Source organism: Magallana gigas, chromosome 8, assembly GCF_963853765.1.
Source record: "Magallana gigas chromosome 8, xbMagGiga1.1, whole genome shotgun sequence".
Taxonomy (NCBI): domain Eukaryota; kingdom Metazoa; phylum Mollusca; class Bivalvia; order Ostreida; family Ostreidae; genus Magallana; species Magallana gigas.
Genome location: NC_088860.1, coordinates 19,242,636 through 19,259,093, shown reverse-complemented (window position 1 = coordinate 19,259,093; position 16,458 = coordinate 19,242,636). Strand labels below are relative to the sequence as shown.

Sequence of the window (16,458 nt, the reverse complement as noted above, 5' to 3'; positions counted from 1 at the left end):
ACAATTTTTGCGACTTTTACAGTCATGCTGTTATATATGTTTAGATTTTTTTTTTTATTAAACTTCATTCAGTTCTTGAGAGCGATTAAACCTATTTATTTGTGAACTATTTTATCATGAATTATAACAATTGAAAAGAATATTTTCTGCCAGATGAAAATAAAAATGAATAAAATAATAAAATAAAAAGTGCAAACTTAAATGAAAGAGTACGTTGTTTTTACCGCTGATTTGAAACAACTATATGACTGCCGTCATGAGAAAAGGGCCCTTATCTTTTGACGTCACAATGCTCAGAAAACGACGTCAAAGTTGCGGCATTCTAAACGCATTTTTTTTTTTATTTTCTGTTTCTATTTTTTTCTGCGTCTTTGTTGTGATTTCTGAATAACTAGATTCTGGCCTTGTTTTTATACTGCGATTAATATTTTTTTAAGTCAAATATTACATGTTGATTAAAAAAATAAACATTTGATAAATGAAATATACACATGTAACGTCAATATATTATACACATTTCGAACGCGTAATATTGCATACAAATTGATGCTGAGACGTCGTAAAATTGCTGCTTTTGTATCCGCTATGAATCTATAACACCACAATTTACATTCTAGTGTGTGCTGAAAATATGCTCTAATTAGAAATCCCTTTTTTTTTTTTTTTTAATAAATAATTGTTAGAAAGCAAATACCCGTCTCGCATACGCGTATAATTGAATGCGAGACTTGTGGTAGATTTCCGATGATGATTTATAAATTAATCTGAGTAAAATTATACAACTTTAGTTTGCACGAGCAATACATGTATGATTTAATAAAGTAAAAAAAAAAACTACACTGCACACTCGTTGTTTATAAGAGGGGTTGAAGGCTGAGACATACCGAATCGATGCAGAGCAGTATTGTTCAAATCTAACAGTTACCTGTGCAGTAATTACTGTGAAACAATACAAGTCATATTTCAAATCATGAGTTTGGAGTTCACCTCACGTGAGACGATTCTACACTTTTTTAAAAATAAGTCGGAAGGAACACGACAGAAGGGCTATGTCTCAATCATAGTGCTACTGCCAACATACAAAATAAATTCTCGCATATTCTATTACAATTTAAGAATTTGCGATCAAATTTTGAAATTATTTAATGAATTAAAAAGCTATAACTAACGGATTAGAAGAGTTAGAGAAATATTTTGACAGCGTAAAAATCTACTCTGATATATCGCATTTGATTTCATGGAAAAATCTGATTCTTAGTGACATTTTCATGTAAAGTGCCTTTAATGAAACAACACAAAAGTATATATACCTGTACGAATGAAAAACTTGTTTATTATTTGAGCGCAACACATTTTGTTTTCTTTTGCAATTTAACAACCCAAATACTCATGTTGTTTGTACTTTTTGAGCTAACTTACATAAAAAAACAGTCATAACATGCCTAAAAACTCACCACATTTTCATGGATTTATAGTATTTTATATGATTATATTCATCTCAAATCAGTTTTGTACATGATTCAAAATTCCTTAAACATGTTTGTAAACGAAATCATTATACTACTATACGTTTGATATCAAGTCGATAGAATTGCCGTTTTATGAGTCAATGTTTATCGATAAATATAAACACTACATGTGCTACATTTACAATAACATGCATGGCCGTGCAATTCACCTTCATAGATGATGGTTTCTCATCTTTTCTTTTTTATACAGGAAACAGATTTCGATGATACTGAAGTTAATGTTTATGTGTGTTTGTTACAATGTACAGCAATATAAAAAATCCAAGAATCGCGATATTTCTTAAAACTTCGGAATAACGTATGCAACTTTATGCACTCTATAAACGTCTATCATTTAATTTGTCATTTTGTTTAAAATTGATAATCACTTGGCCGATATTTGTATTCAGAGAGAGAGAGAGAGAGAGAGAGAGAGAGAGATTCATTCATCGTGTAACATCGATAATAAGAAAATTAAATTTAGTCAACATGTAAAAATTTTACTTCTCACTGAGTATAAGCTACGTCTATCGGCACTGTTCTACCAATTAGTGCAAAAGAATGGACATAATTAATGCAGATGTCTTATTGAAATTTATTTGCAATCTTGCATTTAGAAAAAGTAAACAATGCTTATATATAATTAATTATTTCAACGATACGATTATGGTTTATAAAAATCGCATCAAAAAAATACAACGGTACGTGTGAACTTACAAAGCGATTGAATAGAAGTGTAGATTCAGCACATGGGGTGACTTTTGTATTTTGTTGGTCTGTCTTCAGTTATTTGGTACACTTAATTAAGGGTGTACGAGTATATATAAACATAAACAAAAAGTAGCGATCAATACCGAAAAAATTAACATAACTCGCGTTCTATAATGTGGCCATCTCTATAGCCCACACGTATCACCGAAGAAATCATTTTATTGTTTATATTCACATCTTTCATTTAATAAATAAATGAATTGAATTGATCGTAAAAAGTAAGTAAAAGTCACTAGATTATTGTTAATGTACACCAGTACGTTAGATAAAAGCTGTAGCCAAAGCATCTTATATGGGAATTTGAGTTTGGCATCATCATGCAATCCGTGATTTTTTATAGGTTGCTGAAGATTTTGACCGATCGGTAAACTGCATGGTTAGAACTGGACCGAGTAGATTTCAGTCCTGTCTGTTTCTATACAGCTGAGAATTACAATCAATTTTAGTAAGAAATGGAGGGAATCATACTTAGTGGATGCAAATTTTAATCTATAAATATAAGATTTTTTCCATCGGTAATTTTATAAGAATTAAGTGCTGATAACGTATAAAAGAGAAAAGAAATCATGACAATAATTCAACACCATAATATCCGAGTTTCAAAAACAGCTATAATTGATTTTAAACTTGCATCAGAATTATGAAGATGATTAAAAAGTAATATCGGTAATAATGCGATAAAATTTCCGTGCAAAAGGTTAATTAAAAAGAAGAAATATTTCTCATTTTGAAAATAAAGTCGTGTATGCAATTTGACAGTGCCCCGCAATTATGGAAACATAGGCATCAAATTTGACCATCTTTATGTTTGTTACATGTTTGCTTATTTAATTTGCTTCTCGGCAGCTTAAATAACTTTGATTTATTTAAAGGTTGGGGAGAAGTTTGATATTTGTTTTTCTTAGATATCCTTTAACGATCTATCTTATGTTCGGGAAAGGGGGGGGGGGGTATTGCATGTGGAGTCATCAGGAGTGTGCAGAACATTAACTATATCTTGATATTCAAAATGTTTTGATCTCTTTTGTAAAAATTGCCCCAAAAAATCGAGAATTGTAGAAAATGTTATTCTACTTTAAACAATTAAAGACGATGAAAGGAAGTATAGAAGAAAAAAATTAATGCAAAAAAAAAAAATGACGTTCGTGACGTCTTCGACGAACTACGTCAAAGTCGTGTTAACATCTTTTACTAAAATTGTCATAAAATGCTTAAAATACACAAGATCTTGGATATCTTAGTATATTTGTATTCAGAAAGAGTTGACTAATCAGAATTGACAAAAAAGTGAGTTTGTGAAATTTTGACCTTAAGGGCCCTTTTCTCATGACGACAGTCATATAGTTTACAAATATCATGTGTGCTTTTAACATCATTTACGATAAATTACTCTAAACTTTCACGCAACTCTCTGTGGTTACTTTTAATAATGAATTGCAGTTTTATCGAAATCTGCTCAACAGAGTTAATGATTTACATAAAAGTAATATACTGTTAGTGTATTGTCTACTATGATTTATGGACAACTTCTTGAAAAAGGCGTCTCTGAAAAAAGCAACTATAATATTATACATTTATTGCATGATTGAGATGGAAATATTTAACTATGGTTAACATGGTTAAGAGTTGTTAATCATAGTTTCACACTCTTGAAACTATATATTTATCAGATAAACCATGTTTTGCAACTGCAAATACATATAGTTGTTTTCAGTGTTAATTACTAGTATAGTTTCACACTTCTGAAACATAAATGATCGTGTTAACTATGGTTTACAATTGTAAGATATAGATTATCGTCGTTAATTAACTAAAGTTTTCTGTCCGTAAACTATAGTTTAATTTACAACCGTTAATCCTAGACTGTGGAACTATGATTAGCCCATTTTTGTGAAGTTGGCGTGCCATAAACATCAGGGGGTACAACAAGAATTACTACAGTTCAGAAATCTGTCTTGTAAGAACATTTAACGTAAAAAGAAGGCTGCATGCAGATTTATCAACAAATGACACCATGAAATATTGCTGCTTCTTATGAAGACAACTAGAACCATTTTAACAAGAGCTTGGACTTTGGGTAGTTGTGTCAAACAGCACTGTGACGTAGGCTTCCCTATTTCATTGCTGGCCACTTAGCCGTGACTCTTTGAAATCAACAAGATTCGTCTGGCTTTTGAGCTAAGACTACGCAATCGGTGTATATTTCGCTTGAAACCAGAGTAATTTTAAACTTGTTTTGACGCAAGAAATAGATAGTTACGTCCTACTGAAAGTCCAAGGCCTTGTTAAAATAGTTCTAATAAATACAGTATATTAAGTAATTCATCATTTCTAACTTATGCCAAGGACTGTTTTTGAAAATCGATTTTACTTCAAAACCGAACTCCAATCAATCAACAGCTTTCTATGATTTGAAAAATTTGATCCATATAAAAGCATACCATCTTTTATGTGTATCGTATTTCCCATCCTTACCAACAGGGATAATATGCCACTTCATTGATAGTCATTTTCATTTTTGACTCAACTGTACCAAATACTCATATGTAAGCTTTTACGATCAGTCCTTGTCGTTGTAAAATAAACGTAAAAGTAGCAAAATTGTAAAAAAAAATGATATGATTTAAGAATAAACGGTATCAGACAACATAAACAGGTATAGTTGTCATTGTATAGTTGATCTGATTGACACTACCACATCCCATCTAAACACCAAATGGAATCCCAAACTCACTGCTAGATGAACTGGTTTTGATTTCACAAATTTACACCTCACAATAAGTCAATTAAAATGTCTAGCTGCTGGACCAACTATACACTTACTATAGCTCTTCATCTTTATTAATTGCCATGTTGAACACAATAGAATAGCTTCACCTAGCTCATTGCACACGGTTATAACGGAGTGTTTTTCAAAGGGCTGGTAACAACCAGTTAGGATCCCATTTTAAACTTTCACCTTTGGTGAGGACGGGATCACAGGATGGCTTGCGGTTATAATGGGAGTTAAGGGAGTACTATTCAAGGGACGAATATTTAGTGCGGATCGACAAATATTATTTTAAAAAATGATTATTTCGTGATTTGAGTAGGTTATATTGCACGATGACGGATGATATTTTCACATAATGGGATTTATTCTTAAAATATGTTTTTTTAACATTGTGGTTTATTTTGACTTCATGCCATGTGCCTGGGCAAACGGAACTACTTTGGCACATTTTTTAAACATGTGAGTTAGCGACAAACCTAAAGTTTTAAGAATTACAGATTTTTCGGAGAAGACAGTAAAAAACACGGAGTTTTGTTTCACAATATAGGTGCTGACACAAATAAAAATACCTTAACTTTTGTAGACCTTTAGATTTTAACTAGGCGCCCTTTTTGAAAATCAACATCGACATTGATGACTGATGAAATATCCACACGAGTGAAAGATTCTCAAATTGCATGCATCATAGATTAATTTATTTTTTTAATATGTTAAACAGGACGGAATCTTTGAATTATTTAAACAATAAAATGTTTTCTTTGGTTATTCATTCGAAAATACATTTAATATCTTTCTTGTAGTTAATCAATAAATTGATTATGAAAAGTAAGTAAATTCACTAAATTACTGTTAATGTACACAAGTAAGTTAGCTAAAAGAAACAGCCAAATCGTCTCCTGTGAGACTCATCATGATTATTTCGTGCAGTCCGTGATTTTTCTTAGGTCGTTGTAGGTTTCGACAAGTCGATGAAGAGGACGCGTCAATTTTTAGTTCTGTCTGTTTCTTGTCAGTTTCAGCCGCTGTAGATTTCGACCAATCGATAAAACAGGGCCTGTAGATTTCAGTTTGGTTGTTTCCATAATAACATATAATCTTTTTTAAAGGTTTTAGGACCGCACTATCTGTTTTAATGATAATGAATTTTGGAGCGCTGCTACCTAAAACCTGATAAGAATTGATTTTAAGTATTGTAAAGAAAAAGAATAAAACTGGCTTTGAAAGAGTTGTCCATGTTCAGTTTTCAAAGTTCATTGACGAAGTATAAGCACCACATATCGAACTATACAATGGTAGGCCTATTGCTTTCTACGAATTCACAATTTTTAATTGTCAACGATCATAAGTCCATGGCTTATTATAGCCAAGGACAATTGACAATTAAAAATTGTTAATTATTAAAAGACAGTCTGTTGGGAAAATTAAAGCTGCTTGGTCCGATTTTTTGTTATTGAGTATCAAATATTTTTTTCATACAAGCCGTTTGTCTTAGAAAGTTATGGACTTTCTCCTATTTACACCAGCAGAATCGGCCTCCTTTCAAAGTTACAAATATCCAAAGTAAATAAAAATAATTTCTTTTTGGGCAAACGAAAAAACAAACCAAAATGCATCATGGGATGTTTAGAAAAGGGAACCGATTGGTTTCGTCCCCCAAATGATTGGAGTTACACAACCCACATGCTATGCATCATCGTCGGTGACCCACGTGTGATTCACATCGATTCTCTCCATCATCATTTGAGGAAACTTGTGGACTCAAAACCGTGGTTTGCGACGATGGCTATGCATCGATTGTAAACAAAGCAACCCTTAGAATTATTAGCAAACAAAACGTACACAGGTTTATTTGTAATTTCCCTGAACATTAATTATGACCTTTATTTATAGCGATGTCAAAGTTGTAATACAACCATACCCGTCTTGACGTCAGGGGTGAATTTTAGCATGAGGCGAAATAACCCGATACCCTTTTATGTCGTTTGTTTTGTTAACAATTTTTTTTCCATTGAAATTTGGCTTAATTGACTTGGGAAACTACTGCAATGTCTCTTATTATACATATACTTAGCATAACTATCGTTTAAAAACGTGTACAAAATTTGATATGAAATCGGACCAAGCAGCTTTAAGATACATTTGTACCAATTCATATTGTCTAATTGAGCTATTAAATTCTTTCTGCTAAGATAACCATTTACAAACTTCTTCAAATAATGCATTTACTTCAAAAGATAACGATAGTTCATTGTAATACATCATACAGAAATAAGAAATATTAAAGAAATAAATAATTTATTTTATGTAAAAAATATACCATCAGCTGTTCATATTTGTTTTTGTCGGGGACTCAATACCAAAATATTTTTTTATCAACATACAATGCACATATTTTTACGATTTTACGAGTTAAGTTTCCCTCTGAGATCAAATACAATGAAAAAAAAATTTTTTTTTTTATAGATTTATTCATAATATCAGTTTTACATCAAATATAACAAACAGAGATAACATCAACAAAATATAGAATGTACATATGCTCTAAATTGATTTTACAAAATTTTGGAAAATTCTATAGTCTACGAATGAATTGTGACTTTTTAAAACAGAAGCATAGAATACAGTAGATACCTTTACATGGTTCAAAATATTGTAATTTGTTTCTTCTAAGGAATGTACCCGACAATACATCTTATATTTATAAATTCTGTATGCTATATATGAAATGAGGGTATTCAGTGATACAATTTTTCTATTTTGTTCATGAAAAAAAAACTAATGACAATGAAAATGAAAAAGTTGATTAGACACAGTAGTCTATGACTATGCAAATGATTTTCCTCGTCGCCAGTCTTCATTTTCTCCCAAAATCTCTCTTGACTTGGGATAGGAATCCTTCGTTTTTCGTTTCCTTTTCTTGTTTGACCTGTCAGAGAAATTATAAAAATGATTTCCAACTCATATGGTGTACCATTACAAAAACGTAATATAAATCATTTGATTTTTCTCTACACCCTCGAAAATAAAAAAGAAATCACAAAAAAAACAACAAATCACTTTATGCTTACTTTCTTTGGACTGGAGGTGGCGCCACAACAAAACAGTCGAACAAACCATGATGTTCGATGTTCACTCTGCCAATAGAGGTAAAAAGGGATATCAAATATGTTTCTTACAAAATGGAATTAATCCATGCATAAATCAAAATGTTCTTCACGTTTTTATGTTACCTTCTGCTGATCTCTAGAGCATTGATCAAATTCCTCACTTCCTTGCAATTGATCACTCAAATCTACAGTTTCAGTATCCTGAGTTTGTACGATACCCGCTTCTTCCTAAAATAAAAGGTAAACCCGAAATAAAAAAAAAAAACAACCCAGATACATATACCATGTATTCTTTTCTAAATACAGTCGAGTTCGACAAAAAAACCCAACCCAACATGTATAGAAGACTGAGGCACACCTGCGAGTCCCCGGGATCCTGTTGTTCTATGGATTGCATCAGTCCAGAGTACGTGTTTAGTGTCAGCCATTCATAGGACAGTGGTGCCAGTCCTCGGGCTGGTGGCCTCGGTAAATGGCGATATTCATAAACCTCCCGCATGAAGTCTTTGTCCCTGTAACGAACAGAAGCGTGTGTGATTATTCACATCCCTTGAAGAATTATAAAAATTGAATTACAAATATTTTGTTCTTTTTTTCTAAACTTTTGGAGAAAATATTAACTTACCACAAGGCTGCGCTGAATTTTCCCAACATTGTCGAAATGCTTTCTTCAGCTGTTGGTATCTGGTCATTTTTAAGAAGAAGAAAGAAATGAAGTTGCGATATGAATATATTTTAAGATATTGACTTAAATTTGCATGCTTTTGATGTTTAAAGTCTACAATGGAATAGTACCTCTAGAGGTCGGTAAGTACGAGTTGATTGGGTTTCAGGGGGGTTTAATGGAAACATCTCCCGGTCCTAGAAGAACACAAAAATTCCACTTGATGATAAAATCACACAGAGTATCTCTCAGAGAGAGAGAGAGAGAGAGAGAGAGAGAGAGAGAGAGAGAGAGAGAGAGAGAGAGACTTACAACGGGATCAGTAAAGAAATCTTCTATCTGTTTTCGTCTTGCCGCTCGAGCCTCCAAGTCTAATTCCTTTCTTGAGTTACCATTACTGACCTAATTAATTACAACAGTCAGTTGAATTCTATGTGATAATTTTCCAAATGATATTGTCAGTTAAATGTTGAATTCACTAAGTCAATTTGAGTTTCACCTTTTGAAAAAAAAGACAATTAAGAGAATCCTATAGTAAGAATACAAACCTCTTCTACAGTTGTCGATCCATTCTGGATTAAAGAGAAGTCCTCGCTCGGTTTCTGATGCTGGTTATTGTTTCTGTCAGATTTCTGTACAAAGGCAATTATTGTACCATGACAACTGGTATGTTATAATTTATAGTTAGAACGAAAATCGAATGTAAAGATGAAAAAGAAATACAGAAAGTTTAAATTTCGCTCACATTTTGAACAATCTTGAAATCGGCGAGTTTAAAGCTGTTTCCTGCAATCACGTGACTGTAACTTCCTGTCGCTATCACCCCATCACTATTTGATTTCTGAAAGCATATATCATATAAATCAAGTTGAATAATCAATTAATGAACAGAAAGTAACCATGTCGCATTTTCTAGTGAATTAGGAAAAGTAAAACAACCTTAACTATGTAGTCTCCAGCATCGTTTGATGTGGCCCAGTTGAGAGCAACTGGATCTCTGTAGCTGAGTCGTAATGTACATCTTCCAGTTCTGGTATTTAAGATTCCGATCTATAAATAAAAAAAAACAAGAAAGCTTTAAATTATTACGTACCTTGTTTTATCGAATTCTGCACCAAAGCAAAGTTAGGTTTTATAGTGTTTCGTTACCTTTCTGACAAAGAGGGATACTAGCTCATCTTCTCGACTTAATGTTCCATCAATAGGAACAAATGCCTGAAAATTCAAATATAAAATTTAATGTTCACTGTTTCGATCTTCTAGATACCAAACTTTATATATAGAAATACTCAGCTTAATGTATGATTACTGTTCAACAGAGATGTGGAAAAAGAAAAACTAAAATGCATCATGACTTATGTGACCAGATAGCTATGTTGTGACCTTGATGAATCAAATTATGTTAGTTTCACTTTATGCACGTCAGCGTGTTTTCTGTGACCTCTAGATCTATTTTAATTATGTTGAATCCAACTCATTAAGAGCGACATATATACTGTAACAATACCGTAAAAGACTGAATAGCCTGCATTATTATCAAAGTCCTTGCTTCATTTTAATTGTTTATTATTCTCTTGTACATGCTATACTGTTATCAATACTTTTGTCGATGTAGGAAACAAAAATGTGAATTGAAGGAATTCGCTCACTTGCCCCTCACTTGCGATCAGTTAATGACAAGAGCCAAACAGTATTGTCCCTCTTCGCCAATTATATAGACATAAACCGATATTTATTGATGATTTAAAATACAATTACAACGCACATATTATAGCGGTGCTGGTTACCGTTAGAACTGTATTGAATAAAGTACCTGAAATCTTTTAATAAGTATTTGTCAATAAGTCCTGTTAGGAAGATCCCTTATAAGGAGAAGACGGAAAAGGAGTCGTATTTTAAGGATTAATTATGGTGCCGTGACCAGGATCAGCAAAGATCCAGGAAAAGGAAGATGCTAAAAACTCATAAGAAAGTGAGAAAGAACTACAAACTTTAAAGGAAAAGAAATCTTATTTTAAATTTTTTTCGAATAAAGTAAGCAACTCAAATAAGCAAATGAAAATAGCAAAAGAAAACATATTTAATTTAAAAAAAGAACTAAAAAAGAATAGATCAGTAATTTAAATAAAACAATTCGGGAATGGATGGTTAAAGCATAAGTCAAGAAAAGCATGAAAATTAATCCCAGCAAGGCGAACATATCTTGAACACCGAGAGTTTCATCGCCAAGTCTCTAATCAAGGTGACGAAGCAGATTTCTTAGGTTAGATAGGTTAATGCTATGACAGCCGCTCTTTTTGGGGTCCCTGGCTATCATTTGTGAAAATTATTTTTGAGGACCGGGGACACAGAGAAAAAAAATTGACAACCAACAAATCGTAACTGTTGTGTGTGCCAGCCAAATATAGTGGATCAGATATTCCTAAGTTTTGATCGTTCTTTTCTTTTTTGCTTTTGAATTCAATATATTCAAACAATATCTAAGCATAATCCTAATTTACCTTGCTTGAGGTTTCCATCGTGTGGTATTCTTATAAAAATGATTTGCCTATCGACGCTTTTGATCTCCGCCAAACTTTTCTGCTTTATGCACGCCTTGATTATGACGTCATAAAAGAACTACGACACAATGATACACGAATAAAAGAGAAATGTTTTACGTTGGATACGCAGAAGCCGAAAAGCATCATGCGCGGCGAAATACAAATTATGATTACAGACAAAGTTTCTTGCTTGGATGTGAAAGCGCTTTAAATTATAACATTTAAAAAAAACCCACCATGCACCCTTGCGGAGTGGGTGGTTTTCTTGTTTTGGTTTTTTTTGTGCTTTTGTTTTTGTTTTTGTGCTTTTTTCAGATCAGTTCACTTAAATTTGCTTGAAGATTGAAATTCTTTTATAAAAAAATGTCGGTTGACCAAACATGGATTGCTCCGTTATTGTTTTGAATTTAGATTAAATAGTTGATATACATCAACGAATCAAAATATAAAACAATACCCATTTGAATAGTTATCCCAAATTCAAACTGAATAGATAATAATATTTTTTTAAAGCGATTGCACCAGTTTGAATTACTATATAAACCCGCAAATCAGTTCTAAACTAGGCAGGCCATATCATTTCTTCAAAAAGGTGAATTTACTCAGTAAGGCAAAAAGTACTAAAATACTTGGAAAAATATTTGCTTACACCCTTATAAATATTCTTTTATAAAGTTCTTGATAACAAAAAGTCAACGAATATTAATTTAATCGGTCTAACAAATTCAATGTTGACAGTTGCTGATTGTATTTCGGACAACATATGACATTGGACTTTAATTCAGACCGAACTGGTGTCCTCGGCCCTTAGGAACATTTTTGTCTTCAGGCCTAACAAATCAAATGATGCATTCATACCCAGCCCTTAACTGTATAATATTGTTAAGCCAATTGTTTCAAACTCTTTTTGAACTTTTTTTCTTCTTTTTTTAATTGCAGTACGTCATGTATTATTGTTTCTTTTTTTATTGGAAATAGATGTGTTCTGTGCCTTTACGTATATCATCCATGATAAAACATTAGTGAAATTGTCATTTTTAAAGACATACGATGTCAATATTTTTCGAGGGGGAGGGGGGTTCTATCATATATTGTGCGCCATTTTTAAAAGACGTACATGTCAAAATAATTAAGCTATCAAATCTGGGAACTAATTTCTTAATATTCACATTTGGCATTGGAGGATCTGTGGGTCGGAACCTCCCCTTCCTCTGGAACATATGAATATTTTGTTTAACTTTAATGCTTTTATAAAGCGTTATTCCCCATCTTGGAACCCCCCTTTCGCTCCCCTTTCCATACCGATGGACCCGCCTTTGTCTAAAAACAATCAGGTCTGTACACTTTCAGGTAGATAGAATGTTCTATCGTTAAAATGATGTTCTGCGGGTTAAAGGTCACATACCACTATTTTTACCCCGCGTCAAGTAGTTCTATTCTAAAAATGTATGTTTTTTTCCAAAAATTCCCAGGGGTGCTAAATGGGCGAATTTGGCGCCTTTTAGGGCATGGATGGAAAGAAGAAGGTTTGAAAAAAAATACTAGCTAAAAATAATTGGGAAAATCGATCTTTAAAGGCGCAATAGGAAGGGTGTAAAGAGGTCAATGTTTACAAATATTCCGAAGTGAAAGTGGATATTGCAGGGTAGGGGTTATTGTAGGGGCCATATCTCAGCCCCCTCTCGATTGATTTTCCTGTCCTTTGGAAATGTTTTTGGACTAATGTTTGTCTGTCATTATGCCAAATTTGAATAGATTTGAGCCGGTGGAATTTTTTATATGAATTTTTGTTTTATAAAGGAATAAGAGGGAAAAATAATTGTGGTCTGTGTCCTATCACGATAATGTGTCTGTGACCTGAGCGTAGCGATTATTCTTTCTATATATAGCTTTCAGGTTATTATATCAGTCAACGCACTAACTGTCAGACGTGGCCAACAACAGAGAAGAACGGATAGCACTAACTGAGTGAGTTATCTTATATCCTTAATAGTAAAAAAAACCCAAATAAATAAATATCAAGATCTGTCAATATATGGACATATCAATTAGAACACCCAACAAGAGTTGTCTTTTATACATTAATATTCAACGAAATCGTCAGTCGAGCAGCCACCCTGCATTCAAGTGTTTCTATAAATCAGGTCGCCATGCAAGATAATTAAGTCGAGCATAATAATCGTGTCAACATGAAACATAACTATGTACCCAAGAAATTTGGGAAAATGGCCTAGATATATATAGCCCACATAGAGAATCAAAGTACTGAAAGTCCTGGAAAGCGGTGTAGCGAGTTCTTTCAAAGTTGTTAAAGTGATTAAAAACAATCTATTCAAGTTTTAAGAAATATAAAGGGGCGAATAGAAAGAATAATATTACCGTGAACTGGCTACGCTCAGGTCACACATCTGCTTTCATGTTGATTTAAAGTCTGTTAAAAATAATCCACAAGTAAAAGGTGCATAAGTATACACAGCAAACCTTTTAAATTAGTATTTTTCATTGAATCTATCAAATATCCAATTTAATGGGTCAAACCAAGGGTATCATATCACATATACATATGCATGCCGATCTGTTGGGCTTAAAATAAAAAAAAATTCTCATGATTAGATGAAAATTGTTAAAAAAAAATTTATTTAAAATCATATGCCATCAGAAATCAAGTGATCCTATGATTATCCACAAATAATCACTATTTTATATTTATCCAGGGAAAATGAGTAAGATAACAGATTATAACGATATCTCCCGGTCATACGACTCTGTCAGAGAACCTGCTGATGCCTGTATTCTGAAAAGTTTGATGGAATCCCTCACAGGAAAATGTGTCAAGGTAATAGAAACTTAATAATTAAAATTTGAATTTTTTTATCAGCACAAGTTCGAAAGGTATGAAAGCTTAATCCAGTTAACCACTGGCCACTAGCCTGATCAATCTTAAGACTGCCAAATGCAGCTCCACATCAGGTTTAATTATAAAATGTCTCTTGAATGCTAATATGACACTGTACATATATATATATATATATATATATATATATATATATATATATATATATATATATATATATATATATATATATATATATATATATATATATATATATATAATGATTTTTTGGTTATTTTTTAGTTCACTCAACAATATAACGATAGCTGTTACATAAGAAATAGCTGCTTCAAAGGCAAACAGTATCAATTGATAAATCAATATCACTTTTGCTTAATGAAATGGGCAAAAAATGATGCAGTGATTTTTGGTTTAAATTAGACTACTATTATTTTTTAGGATATGGATATTATCGACATTGGTTGTGGAACAGGGAACTTCTCAGAATATTTTCTTCGATTTGAGCCAAGAAGCTTGGCCTTGATGGATGCCAGCGAGGGTATGCTCAGCAAAGCTAAGGAAAAACTACAATCTGTCCCTCCTTCCACCAATTTGTCATTCAAACATGCAGTTTTGCCAAACATGCCATATGAGGATAACTCTTTTGATGCTGCCATGATGAATTTGGTATAAAAACTATCTAATTTATTATCATTTTCATAGAAAATAAACTGTTGCACTTTTATAAACAGGTGTGTACAATGTATTTTTTTTTTAAATACATATGTATTCATTCCAGGTTTTGCATCACCTGGAACAAGACCCTGATGGGAAATCCTTTCCAAAAATAGTACAAACCTTTAAAGAAGTGTTACGAATTTTGAAACCAGGAGGGGTTTTAACCATTATCTCTGTAACACCAGAACAGCTGGAGGCAAACTGGTTTGCTCATCTCGTACCCAAGAACAAAGAGCGATGGCATAAACGGTTTTTGAGTCACGATCAACTAAAAAATTGTTTGTCAGAAGCTGGGCTGACTTTGAAGTCGGCATACAATACACTGACCGCCTCCTACCATCCAGATCATTCAAACCCAGAGGGTCCGTTAAGTGAAGCATGGAGGAGGAGCATATCTTTTTGGGGAACTTGCACAGAAGATGAAATAAAAGACATGGTTCAAAATGTCACTCACATGAAAAATGAAGGAACTCTACAGGAATATGTAGACACCCATGAAAAACTTGGTATCTATGGAGCCTTGCATATTTCTGCTTCCAAAAAAGAAGTTCAGTAATAAAATACTGCATTATGCATATTTATACACATAAATTCCATTTAAGCATTTATTATCTTATGCTTTACAAATAGAACTGAAATGTATGCTGGGTACAAATTTTTTATATTTGGAAATTACTGCCCAAATTTTAATTTTTCCCCATTTATTCTCATTGAGGACAAAGGACTATGTGCGGTATGGTCAAATATCTGCCCCCAATTTCTAAATAGGATCGTATAAAAATCAAATCTTCATAAATCATTGTACACTGGATGCCTATCACTTGATTTTAGTCGTCATTGGTCATTCGCTGTTTATTTATGACGTCACCTAAATGACCAAATTCCCGCAAATTTGCAAACAAATGAAAATATTCTCATTTTTGCTTTATATTTTGCATTTGGAAGTAGAGAGCGCAAGTCTGCTCAAGTACGATTTTATCATACATTTTTTTCCAGGTAGTTATACACATTATACTAAAAAATGGTACTTGACCAAGCCTGTGCTCTATGTTTTCCAGTTGAAAAACCATCGGAAAATACCCATATTATGCTGCTAAACCTCAATTTATCAAATAAGGCAATCTTTACGACGTCATTTCTACATTATGACGTCACTGTGGTGATAACCTTTTACACCCTTATTTTCAATATGATTTTTTGAAACTATTTTTCACCTTATTTTTAAAGCTCTTTATAAAACTTTGATTTTGGGGGCAAAAAATGCATAATACTGCAAATAGTCCTTTGAGATACATAATTTGTGAAGTTGGATAAAAATCATACACCATCACAAATCATGAGATTCTTTTTATCACATGTTATATCATATCTTTTCTTAGATCTCAATTGTTTCTATAAAATTATTATTGTTAGCCGCACATTTACTACAAGACGTCAACAACTTTACGCACAGAAAAACGTTCCTATAAGATAAATAAACATTTCATTTTTGATTATATATATTTTTATAAATTTTTAATA

General features: G+C 32.5%; 2 protein-coding genes across 2 annotated transcripts; one reads left to right on the top strand and one right to left on the bottom strand.

The window, feature by feature from the left end:
• Positions 1–7,563: 7,563 nt before the first annotated feature.
• Positions 7,564–11,417, bottom strand: LOC105337149 (uncharacterized). The gene is made up of 12 exons (XM_066069230.1): positions 11,325–11,417; positions 9,973–10,038; positions 9,763–9,873; positions 9,569–9,664; positions 9,372–9,455; positions 9,136–9,225; positions 8,955–9,020; positions 8,785–8,843; positions 8,518–8,671; positions 8,283–8,387; positions 8,121–8,186; positions 7,564–7,978 (listed from the first exon to the last, which is right to left on the bottom strand). The coding sequence occupies exons 1-12, from the start codon at positions 11,340–11,342 to the stop codon at positions 7,907–7,909; spliced, it is 987 nt and encodes a 328-aa protein (XP_065925302.1). The 5' UTR covers positions 11,343–11,417; the 3' UTR covers positions 7,564–7,906.
• Positions 11,418–12,652: 1,235 nt separating this feature from the next.
• On the top strand, positions 12,653–16,433 carry LOC105322899 (demethylmenaquinone methyltransferase). The gene is made up of 5 exons (XM_034472150.2): positions 12,653–12,700; positions 13,256–13,334; positions 14,081–14,202; positions 14,659–14,886; positions 14,999–16,433. The coding sequence occupies exons 3-5, from the start codon at positions 14,086–14,088 to the stop codon at positions 15,491–15,493; spliced, it is 840 nt and encodes a 279-aa protein (XP_034328041.2). The 5' UTR covers positions 12,653–12,700; positions 13,256–13,334; positions 14,081–14,085; the 3' UTR covers positions 15,494–16,433.
• Positions 16,434–16,458: the final 25 nt, after the last annotated feature.

Coding starts and splice junctions, on each gene's coding strand:
- LOC105337149 (XM_066069230.1), bottom strand. Junction 8,844..8,954: donor GTACTTACCGACCTCTAGAG/GTACTATTCCAT, acceptor AAAAATGACCAG/ATACCAACAGCTGAAGAAAG. Junction 7,979..8,120: donor CCACCTCCAGTCCAAAGAAA/GTAAGCATAAAG, acceptor TTTCTCTGACAG/GTCAAACAAGAAAAGGAAAC.
- LOC105322899 (XM_034472150.2), top strand. CDS start 14,086: ATGAGTAAGATAACAGATTATAACGATATCTCCCGGTCATACGACTCT. Junction 14,203..14,658: donor TCACAGGAAAATGTGTCAAG/GTAATAGAAACT, acceptor ATTATTTTTTAG/GATATGGATATTATCGACAT. Junction 14,887..14,998: donor ATGCTGCCATGATGAATTTG/GTATAAAAACTA, acceptor TATTCATTCCAG/GTTTTGCATCACCTGGAACA.